The 23,734-nt window shown below is 39.0% G+C and overlaps 1 protein-coding gene across 1 annotated transcript in view; it reads right to left on the reverse strand.

The window, feature by feature from the left end:
- Positions 1 to 477: 477 nt before the first annotated feature.
- Positions 478 to 23,734, reverse strand: part of ERC1 (ELKS/RAB6-interacting/CAST family member 1) — a 294,006-nt gene continuing 270,749 nt past the window's right edge. The window contains exons 17-18 of the mRNA XM_082308445.1: positions 11,688 to 11,876; positions 478 to 747 (exon numbers count right to left, since the gene is read on the reverse strand). Coding sequence (XP_082164571.1) covers positions 610 to 747; positions 11,688 to 11,876 — 327 coding nt within the window. The 3' untranslated portion in view covers positions 478 to 609. The remainder of the gene's footprint in view (positions 748 to 11,687; positions 11,877 to 23,734) is intronic.

Consider the following 23,734-nt stretch of genomic DNA (forward strand, 5'->3'; position numbering starts at 1 on the left):
AACAAAATGGGAAACTTTCCTTTCCTCTCTCTGTTATTTAAGAACATAAGAGACATTGAGACAGGCAGCGAGACCTGAGCTAGCTAACTGATGCTAGCCAGTCATGAGCCATAATCAGAGCACACTCAGGTTTGGTTTTAGCACTATGAAATTCAGGCTTTCAGCTTTTATGGAAAAAAAAAAAAAGAAAAAGAAAGAAAGAAGCAGCAATAAATGAATGAAAGGCAAGGGCTACCCTTCTGCAACTTCATGGAGAACTAGAGCTGCTTGTATTCAGTGAATCCCCTCTTCTTTGCTCAGTAGACTTGGAAGAGCTCTGGTTAGCTGTATCCAAAAGTCACCATCAACAAATTCAATGGGGAATTGGATTCTAAAGTAGAAAGGCAGTGAGAAGATGAATGCAAACATGACTGATTAATCATAGACTGGAAGAACCTAGAGAGCATGTAGTTTTTAGAGGTTTTTTTTGCCTTTGTTTTCTTTGTGAAAGGTGCACCAGAAGTTTCTATTCCATTTTCTGTCTTTCACATTCCTATCCACTCTCATGGCTCCTTGGACTGACTGGGCTTGGCCGCTGGTGTGCTGCTCCGGTGGGGCTAGTGGCCGAGGTCATGACGACTCTTCAAGTGCATTGACGACTTGCTCCAGGATGTCAGGGCAGTGATCTGCTATCTGCTGTAAGATGGCATTGGCGAACTCCTGCAGCTCTGCGCTTTCCTTCTCGCCCTTTTCTAACTCGTCATGAAGCTGCAAGAAACACACAGAGGCATGGTCATTCTCTGCTATTAAATGTGTTCACTGTATAATGAAACCTGCCCAGCAGGCTCAGCTCTAGGCTAAAACGCCGCTTTTAGAAAGGGAGCTAACAGAGGAGTAACATGCTGGGCACCTCCAGGACTGGCATCTTCCCTTGGTGACTCCCTCGCCAGAACCTGGGTGGTCTCCCCCCTCTTTATTTCACTCTTTCACTACAGGACCAGGCTTGTGACCTTCCCAGTTAAGGCCACATCAACATGGGAAAACTAAACGGCTTAACTATTCCTGAATAAATTGTTTTACAATAAATATTAGAAAAGCTTCCTCTGTAGGATGTTTTTCTGAAAGCAGCTGTGTTCCATAACCAATACAGCCTTTTGCTAGTACTTTTTTTTCAAACAGTTTGACTTTTATTCATGAATAACAGGATGTTTCATAGGACATCACTTCAGAATTGCTTCCTATAAGAAATCAATAGAAAAGTTACATAATTATACATAATACACTCTGAGTTAACCAGAATTCTAATTTTTCTGTGGAATTAATCACTTTCAGAGACTGTGCTTCCTAACTCAGTCATAAGATGACTATACACAATTGTGGTGGAGCATACACGGTTTTTGTTTACTAACACTGCATTTCCTGTTGGATCATTCTTGGTCCAGTTTGAAATTGGCTCAGAATGACATAGAACTTCAAAACTTTATCTTATTCACTCTGTCTACAGTCTATAAACTGTTTTTCCAACAAGCGGTGTTACAAACCATGCCACACAATATCTTGGAGTATATGTGAACGTAATTTTTAGCTCCGAGTCTAATGCCATTGCCAGAATTAGGGGCCCACGGAGTCTTAATGAAGAGCAGAAAACATCTGCCTTCAGTAATCTGTTTATCTGACCAGCAATTGATAAAGTCCATGCTAGCCTGTGAACTGTGCAGAATCCCAAGTAAGGCTATAATTTGTGCAAGCATTTTAGGGATTACTGTGCTCACGATGGTCTAAGGATCTAACAGAGCAAGGAGAAGCAGCATCTCTTACTAGATGAGATGATATAGATAGATTGGATAAGCTTTCCAAGCATATAGCTCTTTCACATACTATATATCCAAAAAACTCTGTTTTTTCAGTGATATGATTTCTTCTAATAAAGTATATTCCCTATTAATATAAGACAAGCGTATTTGTAGCAGGTACATACACTTAGATGGATTCCTAAGTTTATTGTAAGCATCTGCATCCAAATTTCTTCATCATTTTGAGCAGCTGTAGCAACTAGCCTATCTATTTTTGAACCTTCTTTTAAATTTGCTTTTTTTCTAATATTATCTGGCAGTCCCATAACATTTCTTATTCTTAAGTTATTAATATTTTTATTGGAACTCTACTGTGTTCATATGTGACATGGAAAGGATGTCAAATTGGAATTTTTCATCCATGAAGGGATAACTGGTCAACAGTATGCACATTTCTTGATTTATATTTTGTAGTTCTGTTAACACTGCTCACTGTAGATTTTAAAAAGGGAGAACTGTCAGGCAGCAGGACAACAGGGATCATTTTACCACCGTAAAAGCACAATGCAGTGGGAAAGGTTATATTTCTACAATTAAAATTCTAATCAGATACAACGGTACATCTCTGTTTAGTGACGGTATCAAGCAAAGCACAGGAGATCGCTATTGCAAGAAATACTGCATAAAAACAAACAGCCTAAGAACGACTACAGAATAAATACAAATGCTTTTTAAGGAAGTTATGGTATAGACTTCTATAGACAAAAGTGAGAGAAAGGAAATTAAAAGGCTAAGCCTGCTACACTATTCCCTTTACTAGGCAGGGTAGCATATAGTAAATTATTTGGGCTTTGCGTGCTGAATGTTAGTTTAATGTGTTCTTATGTGCTTTGTTCCTACTGGCTGCCGTACTCACAGAACAGCTATACGAATCCGAGGGGGACTCATGCCAAGAATCACAATGCAAAAGCAACCTGATCCTGCTCCGCGGAGTGACATGAGCCGGGGAAGTGGGGAAAACGAGAGGGAGGGGAGCGCTCCGGGCTCTGCAAGGGCTCTCGGGGGAGAAGGGGAGGAGGGGGGGAATTCAGCAGTAACCCATAATGGCTCAGAAACGGCACGCTGTGGATAGGTGATTAGCCTGATTCCAACAGCCTGGCAGAGTTATTAGTCGGAAACTTGCAATGGATGGATAAGCCTAGGAGAGGTCCAGTCAGCAAGCAGGATTGAAAGAGTCAGCACAGCCAGCGAGGAGCAGTGCTGGATATTAAAAGCCAGGAGACTGGGTTTCAGGGCCTGCCTCTGAGTCTCAGGTTGCTCAGCCTAGTGAAGCCCCAGCGATTCAGGTGGCCCCAGTTACAGCAGCCTGCAAACCACCTAACTGCTGGTAAATTCACGGGACTGGTTTGAACGCTGAACCCTGCGCCAGGGCTGCCTTGGCTCCTCGGTGCCATTCATCAGAAAGGTGGGAGGTCGTGGAGGTCGGGAGAGACAGCAAGTGATGGGAGAAGCAGCCAACGATGTAATTCTCCTTTTCTTCATCCAGCTCCTGAAGGGGCCTCTGCTCTCGGTCCGCAGGAGGAGAGCCAGGAGAGGGCAGTGTTAGCAGGGAAAGCAGGGGCCAGCTCCCTGCGGGTCCTGCACCACCACCTGCCCAGCCAGCATCCCTCCTCCGGGAGTTTCAGCCAAATCCTCCAGGTGAAGCTCCAGGAAAGGACAAAGCAATTAAATAATCAAATATAAAGGCACCTCAAAGAGATTAACCTTCAAAACTGAAAGGAGGTTGGTGGACAAGGGAGAATCCTGCAGGATGTTGCCTTCAGCGGGGCAGTGCTGCCAAGTCAGGGATGTCTCAGTTTCTTGCTGTACTAGTCAGCATTTATGTATTTATAAGATTCCTTGCAAAATCAAGGTAAGTCCAACAAAAGAAGCCATGCCAAAGCTAAAATAAATCAAATGTAATCAAACTAAAGTAACCAATTTAACCAGATACAGAAAATATTTCCAAGAAATGAGTTTTTGGCCATCAAGAGCCCAAAAGGAGACGGCTCTGAATGCTGAAGGCCAGCAATAATACTTTGCAAATTAGCGCAGACAGAAAGTCTACACAGCTGGCTGGCAGATGTCTGTGATGAAATGGCTTTGAAAAAAGTAGCAATGAGAGCCTCGTGTTGAGTTTGCTAGCTTCAGAACATCTAGGTTTAATAATGTGATTTCTACTTAAACAAAGACATCTTAATTGACTATGTGGCTGGTTCCAGCATTTCTATATCATGTATGTCATCTCCGTTTACCTCATTCCTTTCAGAAACAGCTGGGAGCAGCATACATCACTCCTCATTCAGACAAGCTCCTTAATGGGGAATATCCAGTTCTCCACGGTATAACTTGATTCACCTAGATGTTTGGCAGTCCAAATTTTAGGGAAGTTTCTCTAAAAGTATTACTATCAATTCTGCTCCTGGTTTCCTAGCATTTCTTGTGAATGCAAACAGAAATGGTGTTATCTTCCCCATGCCATTTTTCTATGAAAATAAAGGAGTGTTAACAGTCCTTTTTTGTTGGCATTTTCAGCTGAGGATATGAGATTCATACACTTGCCTGATAGAAATGACCAGAAAAGAGAAGGCAAGGCCAGATATGTTTGCCTAGTTGATGACAAGTAAAAATAGACAGCTCAGAAAGAAAAGGATAGCAAGGACCCCAGAAGTGCTTCATAGTATTTATACTTTATCTTTGGATAGAAGAACAGAAAGGACCTTCAGCATCTCAGGGGAATGGAAGCTTGCAGATAACCTGCAATAGATTCAGACACTACACCACTGCTGCCTTCCTTCCTGGGTTTAAAGCAAGTCACGATAGGAATACTTTTCCATTTATAGTTAAACTCTGTGAGTGAAAAATATCCCACGCAATTCACCATGAATTTAGCTTGCATTGTGCTTCTCTGGTCCAAGATATTCCAGAACTTATTTGAAGATTAATTGACATTCAGAAGGAAGATGATAACTTCATAGTTAAGAAATAGGATGCTATGGTTTTATATGCACACTAGGTGAATTGTGGTGCTGCTCCGCAGAACCTTTGTGGCCTTTGCGTATCCCATAAAGCAAACAAGGCAACATTAAGCAAAGATCCTTTAAAATTTATTTATATGGAGGAGGCTACTCCCCAAAGTGTTATTTTCCTCTCGTTAACAATTCCACAAAAACACTGACGAAAAAAGGCAAACGAAAATAAAGTAGTATCTCATGTCAGGCTACGGACAGTAAAACTGAATACAGAATATGAGGTGCTTGTAGAGCAGCACAAAAAGAAAGTTAACTGCAGGACTTCTATAAGGCTACAATACCGGGATCTGGAATTATGTTTCTCCAAACTTTAGATGTTTCTGGATCAGGCTACGGTCAGTCTGAAAAATATGTTTAGAACTTAATGTAACAGAAATAAGCATAAAAAAGAAATTCAACTGATTTAATATTAACCTTCATTTTGTCTCAGAGTAAGTTCAACTACAATATATCTCAGGCAAATGGTCAAGAGCTTTTGCATCTTCCCAGATCAACCAGTGTAAATATGTATGTTTGAAGTAGTGAGAGCCAATTACATACAAAACTTTATTTCTCAACTATAGACCTATAAAAGGGCCAAAAGAAAGGGTTAGGAATATGGAACCCGCAGTCTGCCGAGCTTTAAAAAAAAAAAAAAAGAAAAAGAAAAAAATAACTTTTTTATGTAGACCCTTAAATATTTTTGCTCTATCTGGAAATTTTGTTTTTCTGTTAGCTTTTTCAAAATATTTAAAACACATGCATTTAACAATTAAAGTAAGATTTAAAATTAAACATTCTGTCTTGACTTTTAAAATAATGTAAACTTTAAAAATAGGTTTTAAATATATTTGAATAGATTTTACAACCAATTTTGACAAAAAACCCTGTAAAATTTGTTGAGGGCTCTTGCACCAGATATTTGAAATAACTTTGCACATGGGATTTATCCTGCATTCCTGAGCATCTCTAAGCTTTGTGAATAGCAGAAATATTATTATTTCCTTGGTAATGAATGAATTGCAAAATTATATAAATGGGAAGAAGGAATAAAATAAATGCCTGTGGTTCCTTTTATCCAGGAAGGATGCCCACAGAGGCTGGCTGCCCCAGCGACCCCTGCACAGTCAAGCAGAATCCATGGCAGTAGCTCATACCAGGAGATGCTGCAAAAAACTTCCACAAGGACCACAGTGTCTGAGCAAGGCACAGAGTAACAGAACTTGTTACTAATAGCAAAACATATGGAGAGGTGAGCTGTCCTCGAAAAAATAAAGTAATAGCTCAGGTTGGTACACCATCTGCTTGTAGGAACTGCTTGAAACAAGACCACAGTAAATTTTAGACACACCACACACACGGAACACTTGACTGTGTCCTGAAAGCAATGTTTTTCCCTTTATATCTCTTTTCAAGTTAGGAATAGTCAATGTTACTGATTGATAGTATATATTTTAATTAAAAATAGCAATTAAATTTTAATTCAAATTAGCAATAAATAAAAATGGATAATGTTATGGCATTATGGATATGGTCAACTCATGGATCATGTTTGTGACTTCAACCAGTATTTAAGAACCATGACACTGATCACAAGTTCTCATCCTCACCCAAAACATTAATTTAATAGAAAAGCTTAAAAGGCTATAAAAGGTAATAATTTTAGAGAGTTCCTATATCCATTACTTTCTCAACTAAACTCAGGAAATACACTTGCACATGAAGAAGGATATAAATTGTTGCAATTACTACTTCTAATTTCTAACAGAGACCAGAAGTGGGCTGTTTAACTTTAAAACACATTATGCATTCCCATAAGATTACAAATTGAAAATAAATGACATAAATCAGGTGGGGAAGATAACAAGCTAATGGAAGAGCAGTCAGAGAAGAAAGACAGGGTAAACTCTGAAGTAACAGAGCAATTTAGAATGACTAAATGCAAAACATGGCAGAGTAATTTCTTTACAGAAACTAAGTTGAGCAATTTCTTATAGATGATACAGAAGTAAGAACGCAAGCGGAAACAAAATACACAGGATGTTTATAAAATGGCTATTTGTAATTTAGAGTAAAGTTTATCCCACTTACAATATTGTTTGCATAACACATCAAAATGTGTGTTTAATACTTTCAAAATTCAGCAGGCTTATATGCAATTTTAAAATGGAATTTGAAAGCTACATACATACGGTCTGGTGTCCTTTCGTATGAAAAGCTTAACATTAACTTTGCTGAGAGTGAAACGTGAATTATGTGCAAAGTAAATTATGCTCCTTGGAACCAAGCCATGATTATTTAGGTGATACAGCAAGTTGTGACTGATACAGTGAAGTGACAATATCACCTTTTTCCTTCCTCTGCTTCGAGCAGCTGAGCAGAAAAGACATTCCTGGTTTCTTGGGAGAGGATTAGTAAGTAGGAACCCCTAGATGGTCTATGCTTTGGCTGAAACTGGTACAGAGGGAGAGGGAAGACAACTTTTCTTCACTACAAAGGCTCTTCTACAACCACAAAGACTTTTCAAAAGTGCCCCTCTCTCTAACTCACAGCCGAAGCAGTCGTAGGTGCAACACCATGTTAGTAGTGGGGTGAGACCTGAGAGAGTATCTCATGGAAATACATCTGCCCAGGCTCTACAGGCTGCTGTTGATGCCCAGGTCACAACACAAATGCTGCCGGAAACACCTCTGGGGAAAGAGCAACAGGCTGATTGTGCGGGAAAAACATGGTGCCTGGGGGCCAGCAGAAATAGGCAGGACCCCCAGCAGCCTGGACAAAGCCAGGACGTGTTGGACATGGCTGGAAAGAGCCACTGATGGCAAGGAGCAAAATGCCTCCTCCTCCTAGGGTTAAGAAAATGATTTTAATTGGATAGCTCCTCTTCTGTTGGAAGAAATATTTTTTCAGAACGACCGTAGGACCTATTGAAAATAAGCAGCTCTCCATCATAGGGGGTTCCGCACATTTTAGGGCTGCATTTGAAGAGGTAAGAAACATTTATAATACTGCTTAAGCTATTAATGGAACAAACACTGTTGCCTACAACTATATGGTTGCTCTCTTCGGTTGTCTCTTTTTACTTTTTCACACTGCTGCCTTCCAACCACAGTGCAGCACGCCACTAGCAACATATTTAAATGATGACTTTCAGCAAGTTCCTGTTGCTACTCCATTCTTTCCTTTTGTAAAGATAAGAGAAAAACAAAAACCAAACTATAAATAAAAATGTGGACCATATTATTATGTTCTTAATGTCATTTCCCTTCATATAGGAATAAAATCCCTCACTTAAAGGCAACCATCTGAAACGTGAAACGCAGCAGTAGTTCTACAGAGCCCAAGAATATTAACATAATGATACGTTTAGGACAAAGTGAAAAAAAATATTGTATTTAATAGAAATTGCAAGGATAATGCAATTATTTATAATGAATGAATGGAATTTTTATTTCTCGGTGTCAAGACTTGGAACATTCTTCCTTCCTTCTGGTAACTTCAATTTTTTAATAAGAAAAGTTGAACAGGACATGAACGGGTCAAAGGAGGACAGTTCCAGAAACAGTGCTGGTTAACTTTTTTGGGGACGTTGGGTCAGAACTGACTCAAAGGAATATTTTCCACCACATGAATAACTTAATTACATGGTTACAAGCACTGTAGATTCTTTATTGTCCACAACTTAGTCTAGTTTAGATTAGGTTTTGAGATACCGTATACTCATGAAGTACTGGCTTTAGGCCTTCATTACAAATGGACAAAAATTTTACTACAGTAACTCAGCTTTACAAAATATCTTTGATAAAATGCCAACAAAGAATGATACAGCATCTTGGCCCCATATTTTGATGAAAATCAACTGAAGTCACTAAGGAATATAGCTGAACATAACGGTAGCATAAAGAAACTATTATACTTGAGAGCTACCAATTATCAATCAAACTTTGAGAGTCCACAAAATTATTTATGCAGCAACAAATTCCCCTTAGAACCATGGTGTTGATGCTGGCAGACGCTTTTCCAACAACAAATTGTACATTAGTTTCTGTGGGTCACTGTGGATGTGCTGGAAGAGTGAAAAACTTACATCTACTTCATGTACTGGTTTTACCTACCAGAAGAAGCCCCAGAAACTCCTGCTATTTGTATCTGAGCCTCCCCAGCCGGTATGAGACACCTACAGGGTACATTGGCTACGATGAACACAGCAGGACCAACCTTTACCAATAATAGTTGCTGCAGTGGGAAATCACAGCTCCAAAAACAGCAGTATGAAAATGAATTCTCAACTATTTATAAAAAAAACGCCCAAACCAAACTAAATAATCTCATTGGTGAGAAGTGGATACATTAGCATCATTCTTAAATATTATTGGTGCTCAGTTAAATGTATCCTCCCTAATCATGTTAGCACTTCTTAACATTCAAGAGGATTAATTTTTTCCCACTGAGGCTTGTGAAGCATTATCTACAGAAGATCATATTAGAAGGGACAGGAGTGAATTTAATGCACTGGATTTAAAGTAATTTACAAAACTCATTAAAATTCCAAAGATGCAAAATGGGTATTCTGTGATGGGCTTCTGCAAATCTGGAGAACTGATTCCCACCCCCCATGGGAATACTTTAAACACAAAGGAAATTCTGCAGTTAGAAACAGAAAAGCTCCACGACTTAAGTGAAAAATGTGCTTTGTAAATTGAAATAGATCATTAGTTTGTATTTTTCAACTGAAGCTTGTTAAATACAATCTAAGTGAGTATGAGAAAGCAGAAGAGACTGCTACATTTTATTTTAGCAGATGTTAGTTACTCATGGGAATCACAAATGGAGCAGCAACTTAAAACAACTGTGGCGATAGCAATGCGGAATTAAGACAATGGGAGAGGATAGAAAAATACATTTTTTCTTTTCTCCAGGACAACTTACATAATTCTTTTTCTCACAATGTATACTTAAATGCTTTCTTTACTGTGTAACCCATAAATGTTGCTAATGGACTACCAAAGTTTGAATGAGAAATATTATCTTTTATTAGACCATTACACAGGACTGGAAAACACAGATGCTGTTTTGGGCTGACTGTCTATTCAGAAGAACTTACCAAAGAAAGCCTTCTCTATTTTCTTTACCTACAGTCTCTTGATCAAATAGAACATATCACCTACCCCCACAGATCCTGATTGTATTCAAAGACCATCACAGATATACAGACTAGTCAGTTTATTTCAGGACTATCCAAACTTTGTCCACATCCAGCCTTTTCTTTTCAGAGATGCCTCCCATACATGCTACAGATTTTATCATCCAATGCTTCATCCCAATCTGACAGACAAGGTGGTTCACAATGATATGCCTCGTGTTTTGATGTACAACGTAGGAGCTGTACCTCTTTAGTATATGAGGACGGCATGCATTATACTGAAAAAGTTTTAATCCTGTATTAGCGATTATAGAACCCAGAAGGTAAATAAAATGCTGATTCTGGGTGCATAGGGGCTAGCAGGCTCTGCAGGGAAAAGGAACGTGTCAGGCCTATAGAGGCAAATGTAGATATCGAGTGAGGCACACAGCACACGCTGAATCAAATAAATGTATGAAGACAGGTATAGAGATCAACTGTCCTGTACCATCTAGGCCCTGTTACAGGCATATTTATCTCCAGAGTTCTGCTCTTCTTTCTGGATTGTTAGACATGCTTCTGTTGGCTTCCTGTAATTTGGCTGCTCAGCTGCTCTTGCCAATTTTTGGATCAAAATTCAGCCTTGAGTTTCAAGTGCAAGGAAATGAGCTTAAACATTACAAAAGAAGAAAACCAGAGCTGAAGTGTTCAGGGTAGGCTCAAGATAGTGTTCACTGACCCACAAATCCACCTTTAACTATATAGGCCTTACACTGCTTTGTGTGCATACTGGATAGAGTTCGGTATAGACATATGAAAGTGAATAATTTAGTGAAAGAATTGGCCTTATAATCCAAAGCCAGTGTCAAAAAGACAAAATTAGTCACATTTATTTCTGGTACGAGTTCCTTATATTAGTTTAACTGCCCGCCCCCCCCCAAATTAAAAAGTTGAAAGGAGAAATAGGAAGGAATGAGAAAAAAGGGTTGTGGGGAATGATGAATTGTAGTGTGAAAACAAGAGATAAAAACTGCCAGTGAAGGGATTAAGGAAGGCAAGACATCACCAGAGCTGGGAGAAAGGAAAATTATTTCAGTAGCTGAATTATAGCTAGATTGACGGTCTCTGTAGAGACTTCATCAGACAAGCTGTTATTAAACCCTTTCAGTTCTGTATTCCACAACTCCTGGAAATATACTGTTGGACTTCTGAAATCACCGTGTTTGTGTGTGCATAAGCATGGCTGTATTGCATCTAGCACACTGGGTCCCAATCTTGATTTAGGTATCCAGGTAAGGTGGTAAGCAGAAAAAATTATTGGCAGAACATACTGTGACAGAAGGTAAGGACATTGTATTCATTTACATAAAGTGACTCATAAAAATGTCCCAATTAAAATATAAATGGTTAATGTCATTAAAATAAGATTTAAGATCTCTATGACTACATTAAGTTATAAAGAGCAGCTAAAATTTGTTAAAAGGTAAAACATGGCAGAAGTGGTATCTTGCAGTTTGATTTCCCATGAGCGTGTAAATGCATGGCCTCAAGTACAGATAAAAGAACAGATGAAATTCCAGAAGTATTAAATGGTAATGATTCAAAAAATTATTGACTCCCGTCAGCTGAAGAGTGGATCTTCACCACTTACAGAATGGGTTCCCAACATTTTGGTGTGGCACATCAGTAAGAACTACATCAACAGTTCAGGCCCTTGTTCAGAGCTTCAGACTACAAACTCACCTGCTCCTGCGTCATCTTCTGCAGCTCTTTCTCCCAAGCTGCCCGGTCATCATCCAGGTGGTAGGAAGCAGGTGGGGTGAGTCCACGCAGAATCAGGGGGTCACGGTCATGGCAGAGGGCTGTCAGATGTCCAATGTACAACTTCAACTTGCTGCGATTCTGATCAAGCTCTAAGAGGGGCTGAATTATCTGAAATAAGAGAACAGAGACAGTGAGGAACAGCCTGAGATCCAAGCAGTGGTGAAGGCAAACATCAGCCTCTAAGTTACAATCTTGTTCAGCTTCATACTGGAAGAAAGCTGAACACCCTCCTTCCCCCCCAGTACTCCTATCCCACAACCCAGAAAATATCCAGCTGAAGCAGAAAGAAACCAAGTACACTGGGAGAAGGGGATGTGGCGATGATAGCTGTCTGATTAATATAGGAAATAATGATGATATGGGTGAAAAATGAAACAGTGTTAAATTGAATGCATTAACTGTACTGATTATCCAGCAGTGCTTCAGTCAACTATTTCAACTCCCTGCTTTAAGGAAAAGTAACTTCCCTGATAAAAAGTGTCTGTCCACAACTAAGGCAATAGCAATGTAGATTGCATTCAAAACTGCAGTAATACAAAACTCTAAGGTTTACAGCTGATGAAAAATCAAGGAAGAATTGGGCTCTGTACCTCCACACCATAAAATGAGGTGCTGAAGCTACAGGCACTGAAGTGCACCAGCTAGGAGAGCTGGAAAGCCTTGCCATGATACTGGCAACTTGTCTTCGTGTTCCCAGGCAGGGGCTGCACCTGCTGTTTGTTAGCGGGCCGGGGATATCTTTTCAACAGGACACCTCTGACCCTGCTAATGAATAAGGAGTGAGATAATCTCTGAGTCAACAGGAACAGGGTGCGGGCACTACTTTCAACAAAGACTCTGGCTTCGACCCCTTTTAATAAGGCTGTCAGGGCTCGCTTATTTTGCTTCTAACACTGTTCTACATGGATTAATTTCTGTAGAGTGAGAGGATCTGAGAGCCATGGCTAAAAGCAGCCAACTAATGTCAGGCTCCTCGTCCTGCAGAGCGTAGCTGCGCTCAGCAGCCTACACCAGAACATCAGGGTGGCAGCAGCTACGAAAAGCCATGGCGACACAGCAGCCGTGGTAGCGGAGACAGACAAGAAACCTGCAGAGAGTGAGTGCACGTGCTTTATTAAAAACCCTACTGCTATGTGCAGCCTTGGGGCAACATCTGTTTGCAGATATAAACGCACATCTAAAAATAATGGTTTGATGTATTAAGACTGCAAACCGCAGCAGGGCAGAATACTCTGCTCTCCTGTATACAGGGCAATAGGGAGGGATATTTTAGTAGCATTAACACAGTTACATTTCACTTCCATCACCAAACACAACTGTATTTAGCCGATTATATCCATCAGCTTTGGTTGTTGGCTGAATTTGTGCTATTTGCCCCAATTTCTTATAATTTGGGTTACCTAGATAATGATCTGAAAGTGTACTGCCTGTCCAAGTGAAAAAAAGTGATGCTTCTAATTTAACTGATGTCTTTCCTGTCTTTCTTACTATTCCGTTTGCCCACAGAAGGTGGAGTGATGGAATAGCATATCTTAAAAAAACCCACTGTTTTATAAAAATGTGAACATTAGGTAGTCAATGTCTAATAACTAGCTGTCTAATCAATGTGGCCTTGTGTTCTTTTTCAGATACTGCAGTCTATTGAATATCCATCAGATGTGCAGATTTCAGTCTGAAAAGAATCTGACTTGCCAACCTTCCCAGCTGTTCTTTGTGAACAGAAACCCTCTCTGATGAAGAGAAAGCAGAGCTACCTAGTGAGTAACGATGGAAGATTTTAATACAACAGTCGAATTTGATTGCTCGAGGAGAAGTCCCCTTTTGAAGCACATTCCTCCTGTACCCTTCCCCCCTCACCTCGAGCTGGAAACAGGCCAAATGAGGCGTGTGAAAGTTCTTAACTAGCAGCCCTCCCAAAGCTGTTCGCAGAGCAATCACTCCTCTCACTTGGGATCCATTAAACCCCCGCCAGTCAACTCGGAAATGCCCTTCTATCTGCGTTCCTGCCATATCTAATTTGAACTAGCCACTTAGCAAGAGGCACTGCGCTTCCCACACAGCAGAGCTGCCACTGCCTTATCTCAAGAGGGTGTAAGAGCATTTGCTAAGTGGAAAGGCAGGGCAGCGCTGGATTCATACACCACATCGTGTTCTCATGATCAGCCCAGAGCTGTAGAGCTTTCTAGGAAAACAACGGGTAAATAGGCCAAACCCTGGAATATCTTCTAAAGCAGCCAATCTTCATTAATTGCCCTGATAGGTTTAGGTCATCCTCATCAATGCATGGAATGAAGCCTGCTTAATGTACTCTCAAGTTCAGAATATTGTTAATGGCGAGCTAAGTTTGACAACGTGTTTCACTAAAAAAAGCAATCACTACAATGCTGAAGTAGAAACATGAAAGGCCTGACAAATCTCTGATACAAACCCAAACCATCTCTACCAACTGATAAAGACATTTGGGAACATATTCCAGAACAAATTCAACTCGGAAACAACATGTTCAGGTTTTTTTGAGATTTCACAGATTTTTTTTTTTATCTTTGAGCATGACAAATGTGAATCTAATTGTAGTTTTGCAAGTCATGGGGGCAAAAATATGCTTTAGAATGAAATTAATACTGCTTCTTCAGTGGTAGTCCTTCTGTTGCTGTACAATGGTCAGCTGAAGTATGAGTCACTGTATTTAAAAGTTTTTTATTATAAGAGTCTGCATTTAAATACATATATATATACTGAATAGATAAGAAAAGGTACTTGTTACTGAATGCGGTTGGAGGGACCTATCTAAATGTTTGGTCACTTTTACTGTGAAATATGGATACATCTCCCATACAGAGACTGTGGTGTCCAAAAGTTTGTCTGAGCAGTGTCTAATGTAAATATACAAAAACACGTAGGTGGTTATATGAAAAAGAAAACCAGTGAATGGGTGGTATAAGTGTCGATCTGAGACATATGCAATGTTGACTATCTATAGATGTCTGTGGAATAAAGTATGGTTTTAATCAATGTGTAATAGGATTCATTCACCACAACCACCAGCTTTAAATTACAGGTTCTCCAGGCAGAGAGGCTAATGACCTGCTCACCTTTCTCCCTGCTAACATTCCCTTCTTCTCTGAAGGAAGCAGCCACTTTTCTTTTGCAGAACCAAGTAATTAACTGTACTTAGTTAATTTCAGAGAATACCTTCTAAATTTTTACTTAGCCATAAATCTGCAGCTCCCATTTTGAAGAAAGTCTTATATGCACCCCTAAAAGCTTGTCTGTTTTTCCAGCTACATCAGTTGATCCTGTAAAAGTTACCTCCTTACACAACTTGCCTTACTCATCAGAATCATGCATCAACATGCATGTTGATTGTGGATCAACAGCGGTAATCTTTTTCTTACAGATACATGCCTATGATTTCTCTGTGCAAGCAAAAAAAGGAGAAAATAGCATCTTCTTGATGCAGCAATGCCAAGACACTTGGCACTGGCATGACTGCTGTCATACTCCCTTATTAGCTTGACTACCTTGCTTGCACATATGCTCCATGTACATATTGATTACAGAATGCTAAAAGGCAGAGTAATGCAGATAAGTGGTCTTCATTTTGCAATCAAATAAGTCAGCAGATTTTTCTCAACTTACCCATAAATCTTTAAATAATTTGAGAAAAATCCCTGGAAGAACAGCTATATCAAGAAGAAAATAAAATAGAATTGGCAAGTAATCTCGGGGTCAAAGTAAATTACATGAGGTCAAAATTTCAGTTTTTGTATCAAAAGTGTTACAAAAAAGTGTAGACGGAATGAATCTGAAAGTCTGTAAGGAATTAACTAATTTAAGAAATGCTCTAGCTTGCTAGCCTGGTCTATGGACCTTGAGTGTTCTTTGTAGATCCTGCAAAGGCACAAAAAAATAAGGAATTCGGAAAAAAAAACCCCAACCAAAACCCCAAAACACCACCAAAAACCCCCTCAAAACTTCAGACTGGACATAACAAATATGCTTGGAAAACAAGTTAAATGGAGGTAGCCCTTTATCTCCTATCAATCACATTTTTCGCATGAGTGTGGGAAATTATTTTCAAACTTTGTTACATACAGATGCAACTATGCTGCCCAACAAAACCTACTTCCCAAAATACCATTACACAGGAGAAGATGGGCTCAAAGTCTGGGTAAATACATATGTTTGTTAAAAAGAAATTATTCCAAGGAGGACCTGACAAATCTAACAAAAGATGGAGTGGATCATAGTGGGTCTTCAGATGCTTCCCTGTATCTGGGTTTTATTATAGGTATTACCAGACAAGAAAATTTTGCCTATATAACAAAATATCTTATATTGGGAGATATGGAAATAAACTAAGACACCGAATGATATAGTCTGGAAGTATTTGCATGGCAAATTGAATTATGCCGCCTTGCTCAGACCGTTTGTGTTTGTTTGGCAGCAAATGCAAGGGTTCAGCTACAATCATCTTGTAACCATTGAATGCAATGCAGTTTTATGAGGCATGAATTTGGCTCAGAAAACACAAAGCTTTCCCAAATTCAGAACAATTTATCACTGATGTCTTCCCTTCATTATTTTAAATGGAAACAGAAGAAAGTTCTCAAAAAGACACAGCCTGACCTCAGTTCAGTTCAGCTCAGTTCACGGCTGCAGAGAGATACTTGGTTTCTTCAGAAGACCACAACACAAAAGCTCAGGGATGGGCTGAGTTTTCTTTAGATTTGTTTTAAAGACAAAAAAACGGATTTAAATCTAACCTTCATCATTTTCTCCTCATAAACCAAAATGAAACAACATGCGTGAGGAGCTGAAAGAGATTCTGGCTATTTTGACAGAGCTGTCTTACTAAGTTCATTTCTGACAGAATCAATTAGGAAATCATTTTTATATAGCAAATTCTTTTTGAAATTTTTATACACCATGAACAAATCCCATGGATTAATGATTTCCAGAGTTCACTCTCTTCACCTTGGGAAAAATCCAGACCAGAAGAAAAGAACAGAGAAAACACAAAACAGGGAAAGTAGTTTTGTCATTAGTTCCCTCTGTTTAAAAAAAATCTTTTCCCCATAATGTAGGTGAAGCAAAGAATTGCAGTGGGTTGGTAGGATTCCTAAAGCACTGAAAATGAGCGAGTAGTTCAAAAATATTTTTCTACATAACAAACCCAGAAGTACTTTTTCATGACACTGGCAACTTTTGCTTACATGGGCTGTGGAGCAAAAGCTTGCGGGGAACCATGTGTGGAATAGCAGGGACTACTGTAGATCAGAACTGAAGTACACTGGCAGGACTGTGAGAAGCTTGTAACTCAGCCATTGGGGAATACGAATGTTCAGGAACGAGGTACCTCGGCACAGCTGAAGGGGGTGTCTACATACAGCTTGAATTTTACCTGTTCCATCAATCCCTTACTTTCAAAAGCAAGAGCATTCACCCAAACCCTCACCCCTAAATAGAACTAATTGCGCTGTGCACACATTGCATCTCTCTTCTGCAACAGTCCACATGCCTCTTTCCTAGCTGAGCCAGAGAAGAGAAATTTGTGGCTTAATTGCAAGATGAGATCAGAACATACAATTTCAAGTGCTGTTTTTATTTGTCTACATTTTCTTTTGTCTTCAAGATTTCTTGGGAGTCCAGCAACCCAGCAGGTTAGTTCTGGAGCAAAACAGGATGGGCAAAGTAGGGTGAGATCTACAGAGAACCTAAAATCTTCCACTTCAATATATTAAAATCTTTTTCATTTGAGAATTTCATTCCTGTAAGTTGTGTTAGTTACCAGGTTAAAAATTTGAATAATAAATTAAATCATAGAAAGCTGTGAAACTGAGTAGTCAGACTTACGATATGGACAATTACAATATCGTAAAGGAAAAAAAAAATATTCCCACAGCAAGTAAAAATAGCTTAACAACTGTTTCCAGCTTGTACACGACGCTATGCATTTAAATATCATCCTCCTGGTCAAACTTTTGTAGGTATAATTAAGCAAGTTTTGATTGCACAGAATCCATTATATTTTATGCCGATTCCTTCTCTACAAGAACATAGCAGCTTGAGAATAAGTAAGAACAACCTGCTTATATTTTTAATCCATTCAAGCTTTCTAGCGCTTGTTATCTACATAACAGTGAACAAGAAAGCACACACATTCCTTGCTGTACTGTATTTTGTCTATTGCTTCTTGCTATTACAAGGGATAAAAGGAAACAGTGGCTAATACGCTTTTGTTTGAAAGCAGAACATTGCAGCACATACGCTGGCAGAGCGTGTCCATGAGAATGCTTGTGTATCAGTGACTGCATTCTTCTGCCTCCCTGCTGTCTGTTACATTGCTAATGGAAAACAGGAGGTATTTCTTAAAGAGTCTACCAGAGAACACAATCAGTGCTTTTCCTGTTCAGCTGAACTATAACCTCCCTGTCTGCAGGTGACAGGAATCTTTGTCTCATCCCTCTCTAACATGGGCTCTTCATTCTGCTCTTCTAGCTCTCTACCTGCTATGTGACACTTTCAAAGCAAAGCCTCATGAAGCCACCAAACGCCTGGTTTATAAGTCTTCAGGAATTCTTTTTAGAGTTGTTTGCTCTACATCCAAACGCAAAATCCCGTTAATAAATATACCTATTTATACAGAGAGAGATATATATATATATAGTAATTCTTATCTATATGTTGCGTTAAACAAACAGATGTAGTTGGATTGCCTGTGGTGAGCCTACTATGAGTTGGAACTGTAAATCCTGACATCTCCATCAGTAATTATGAGCTTTACCAGCCAGGAAAATACAGCATCTAGATTGGATACCTGCCCTTATCAGTTTTTATTTTAGTCATATTTCTATCGAGCTTATTTTCATAGTTAATATGTTGGAAAGCAGGTTTGGGCTTGATTCTTTCTCTACTCTAATATTGCTCATCTTCCTCCCTCCGCCCCCAGTTTCCTTCTTCCTAACTTACATCTAAAAGGTGCTGGCAGCGATACCCCAGCCTGGCTCCAGCTATTCCACTTCTGTCTCTATCCTGCCTGTGAGTGCCAGAGCTCAGCTCCACTCTTCTTTAGGTCACCAACAGTGTATTCATAGTTTGCAGAAGCTGCTGGCCTTGCATAGTTGCATTCTGGGGTGAGGACGAGTGCTAGAAGAAATCTAAATGGCAGAGTAACTGGGAGATAGTACAGACTATCCCACAATCTGTAAGTGATACCTCTCCTGGAAGTGGCCAGAAACAAAAATGTTTGAGTACAGAATTCCTACTTCCTACAAAGACCAAGCCACTAGTAGAAGATCATATTCAGCTACAAATCAAAAAAGAAAATAAGACACAGACCTGGAATAATCTCATTTGGTAGAAATGAATAATGGCCTTTCTGCAATTGTTTTGCTGAAAAGCACAAATCTCTACAAAAAGAAACCAGCCATCTGTTTTGAATGTTTTAGAATATAAGTATCTACTTGTGTACTTCTTTGATCTGTAAGAATAATAGAAAGACAGTGATACAACCCAGTTACACCTCCATTGTGAGTGCTTAATTCATCCCAGAGCTGCAGATTACAAAATTCCATCTGGAAATCTTAGTCTTATCATTCTGGGATCAGAAAGAAGATGAACAGTGTATCAAGATCAGTTCTTTTGTGCTGGTAGATACAACATTCTTGGACAGCTTCACACATAAAATAGTTATTAAGATAGCAAAATAGTAGAGTTTTTTTAAAAAAACAAGCTAGCAAAAGAACTGTTCCCAGAAACAGGGAAAGGCCCAGGAGGAGAAGTTAACATCATTTTAGGGACAGCATTTTTCTCTAGGTTGGCCCGTTGCAGTCTAACAGTACTCTTAACTTACTGGATAAAAGACTACATGCCAGTATGGGTATAGAATAAGAGAGAAGGTGGAAAGGCACGGTTTCCAAATTGGAATGGTAGAAGATTAATCATAAAACAAAACATTAAGTTTGATATCAGCATTACTGAAATTGTTCACTCCACCATAACACGATTGTTACTTACGCTGAAGTGAGAAGGTCACTACAAAAGGCTTTCCATTATTCAGAGTTATTACAGCCAAAGGAGAAAAGGTTATTCTCTGAAGAAAGGCAAGGCTTGAAAAGAATAGGTACTTGTACGACAGCTAAATCAGGATTTTGAATTGTACTTCCTCAGAGCAGTAATTGTCAGTCCATGAACTCTTTCTGTCTCCTTGCCTGAGCTTGATGGCACAGGAGTCTTTCAGTTTCATAATTAATGATGACACCCACATAGGCAGGGCTCCAGAAAAGCAGGGATGGAAGGCAGGTCCTGTGATTAACCGGGACAACTGTGTTCAAAGTGCTGCCCTCGTAACAATTAATTAGTTACATCACCTATTTGAGTGCACCACATTAGGGTTCTCACTAAAGGGTTGCCCATCTGGAAAGTGGGAGTGAGAAGCCCTGGCTGTCACCAATATGACAAAACAAATCTGGCATTTTATCTCTCAGTCAGGCCAAGTGATAATGTTTAAGTAAAGTAAGATTATTTCATGTAGCTGCCTTCAAATTTTGCACAGGGTATGTCTCTAAGGCAATCATAAGACACATTCTTTCACAGTGTTTTTAGACATATGAATGAAGAACTGCAATGGACGTATTATAACAGATTATTATACACTACACAATTAGTTTGTAGATTTTTAGAGAAGGGAAGAAATGACCCTTCAAAGGACAAAAGATGACAATGAAGAAGAAGAGGCAGCGGTCTAAAGAGCTTTGTTCAGCATGCTGGAATGGCAGCTCCTTGAAATGTTTAACATATGGGTTATTTTCCCTTTTTTGGGAAGGAATAGGACCTTGGAAGGAAAAATAAGAAGTATTAATAAATTGAGTCAAATACAAATCTAACATAATTTTTGGGAACAAATTCAAAATGAGATATTAGAATCACCATCATATCACTGTAACAACACTACTTTAGAATGTTGTGTAATAATATTACCTAGCACTTATATAGCACTTTTCCCAAGCAGAACTTCCACTTTACAAAAACTTCAGCTCATTTTACAATTAGGGAACTTGAGACAGGGAGAAAGAGAACAAGTGAGTGGTTGGAGACAATGCCAGGAAAGAATTTATCTTCTGAATCGTGGTCTAGTGCTGTGTCCACTAAATCACATTGTAATACGAGTCAGGCACGAAAGCTTGGCGTTTTTGACCATTCTGCATGATCTGACAATTAAAAAGAGCATATTGAAAATAAATTTATTTAAAAGGCTTATGAGGGCACAGTGTAATAAGTGACAATACTGAGAACCTAAAAGAAGTGTGACAGTAGGACCAGCAGCTCTCTACATGCTGCAAGCATAAAATGTGTCTCATGTGGAGAGAAAGATCACATTTATGCAGTGAATGAATGCCTGTGTAATCATTTGAAAATGGAACTCATCATGAATAAGATATTTACTTTGCTAAAAGAAATCAGTATATTAATCCAAGTACCAAATAATGCAGAAAAAAATCAATATTCTTCTCAAACTTCCCAAAGTATAGACACTTCTGGTTCTGTAGTGATCTCAATGAGAAGTTCATGGGGTTTGACAGCTATGGCAAAGGTTAAACTACATCCCAAGATGTCCTGCCCTATCTTCCTCAATATCATTATTTCTATCCCTCTTACTCTACCACCATAGTAGTCACACTTCTTCAGACTATGACCTGTTGCCTGTCGCCTACTTCTGCCACTTTCCTCTAAGTGTCCTTTTAGCTGTAAGATGGAAATAAATAAACGCCCCCTCCGAAACAAGCAAAAAGGAAATGCTCATCCTAGGCATTCCTAGGGGTGAGACAAAATTGCTCTGCAGACACAAGTTAGAAACACGTGGCTTACAACCTTGAGCATTGAGCTGGGTTTTGCATGTCTACTAGTATCAACTTCTCTGTGAGATTTGGCTGTTTCTATCATTCTTACTAATCCTTTTAATACCTCTGTCCTAATAAATAGAATATGGAAATGTCATTCAAACTACATTACCCTTTAATAATCACAAATGGCTGTTTAGAATGAGTCTGCTTTCAGAAACAATATATTCATTAAAGATGTTCTTTAGAATATTATGAGCTCTTGATTAAAAACTATAGTTAAAAAAATTCAGACTGAATTCATTAAACATTCTTCATATTGATAACTTTCCCTCTATTTCAGTTCTTAGGTTGAAATTACTCTTGTCTACCGAAAAACTCTTGGCAAAATCAAATTACAACATTAACAATGTAGCCTTTGGTACACAATGCATACGTGTAGTCTGGTGATGCTGCATATTATAATTTATACTGTTTTTGACAAGGAGTCTATGAAATTTGCTTGAATTGACTGTTTTTCAGTTCTTAAAAATTATTCAAATATTCTCCTGTTACGACTTACCCCCACAGACATCACCTCTGAAATCTTAAGAGATGTGTTAAATTATGCTAGTGTCTTCAGCTGTCAACTCGCAATACTTACTGCTTCTGTGTTAAAATTTGTCAAACTCAAGTATTATAGAAAAACGTCACCAATGAGAGGCTTTTTGTCTTGCAATATTTTTGCGGTAATAGGAACTTGTCAATATTTTCATAATCTTGAAAAATCCCCATTTTTATGCACTAAAATGGGGGCTAGTTCAATACTAGCTCTTTGACCATTCCACTGTTACTCTAATAAGCACAAAATTCATTTTCAGCTTTTGTTCCTGGAATTCAAGCACAGCAAAACGAAATGTTTTGCTCCTTAGCAGGCACATCCGTGACTTCAGGATTTGTTGGCGACTGTTAATAGAAAATGCTGCCACAGAATGAGTTCAAAAAGCTTGTCTAGCGACAGCATCTACTAGGCTCCAACTCCTACTGCAAGCCAGAGCCATAGAAGATGGGAAGAAAAATGCTCTACAACAGCATGCATGCTTGAAAACACACATACAGTATGTATAAATTATATACCAGGATAAATCTCTCAGTTCTCAGAGTTTCAGTTTTGCTCTTCCTCTGTTCTTGCCCTTAGCACGTTTTTTCTGTCCTTGCTTTTCCCTGTGTCCTTTAATTTGATTGTCTTTCACTCTTCCAGCAGGTTTTTTGTCATCCTGTGCCCACTACACCCATTCAACAAAAGCAGTCCTCCTCATTTCTGACGGGCAGAGGTGACACAAGCAGATTTCTGAACCACACCCACACTCTCTCACGTGGTAGGTAGCATGGTTGTGCTTCACAAGAAAACTAGATGAACTCAGCAGCTTGGGAAGCTTATGTATGGAAGCTTTGCTTCTTCTTTCCCCCATATAGCATGTACATGTACATATTTACAAGAATATACACACACATACACACATGTCCTTTCATATGTATTAGATATCATAAGTGTAAAATCATATTATTTTTAATAAAAGTGAATAATAACTAACTAAGCCATTGGCCAGACCATTTTAGCGTTTGAGAAAGACAAAGGTGCATCCTCTGAGAAAGCACATTGGAATACACTTGGATATAGAGGAGGATAGAGCTCCATCTGGGGAATAAAAGGAGTCATAAGAAATTCAGACAACAAGGAAACAAGCCTAGAGAAAAAGGCTAGGAAAGGCTATTTCAGGATGAAAGATGGTATTTACATTGAACTGTAAACTGAAATGTAAACTACCGTTCTCTGAAACTACAGGAAGGGTGCATATGTTTAGAAACAGTGCTTCATTCCAGGGGAGCTATATCTGATAATGCTGTCATGTACAGAACTGGCATAATTAAATATTAAATTCAGTCAATTCCAGAACGCTGGAGGGGAAAACCCTTAAACCCCAAAACATAAAAATAATGTAGCTTGCTATTGTACATATTTTGATGGCCTCCATTTTATCTTTAGTACTGACCAGAGGTGATTACATCCTCAGACCTAAAGGAACTTGAAAAACAAAGTTATTGCCAAGTCCTATGCTATTAGTCACTTTTTTATCATTGTAA

This window comes from Platalea leucorodia (genome assembly GCF_965183815.1).
Source record: "Platalea leucorodia genome assembly, chromosome: 4".
NCBI lineage: Eukaryota > Metazoa > Chordata > Aves > Pelecaniformes > Threskiornithidae > Platalea > Platalea leucorodia.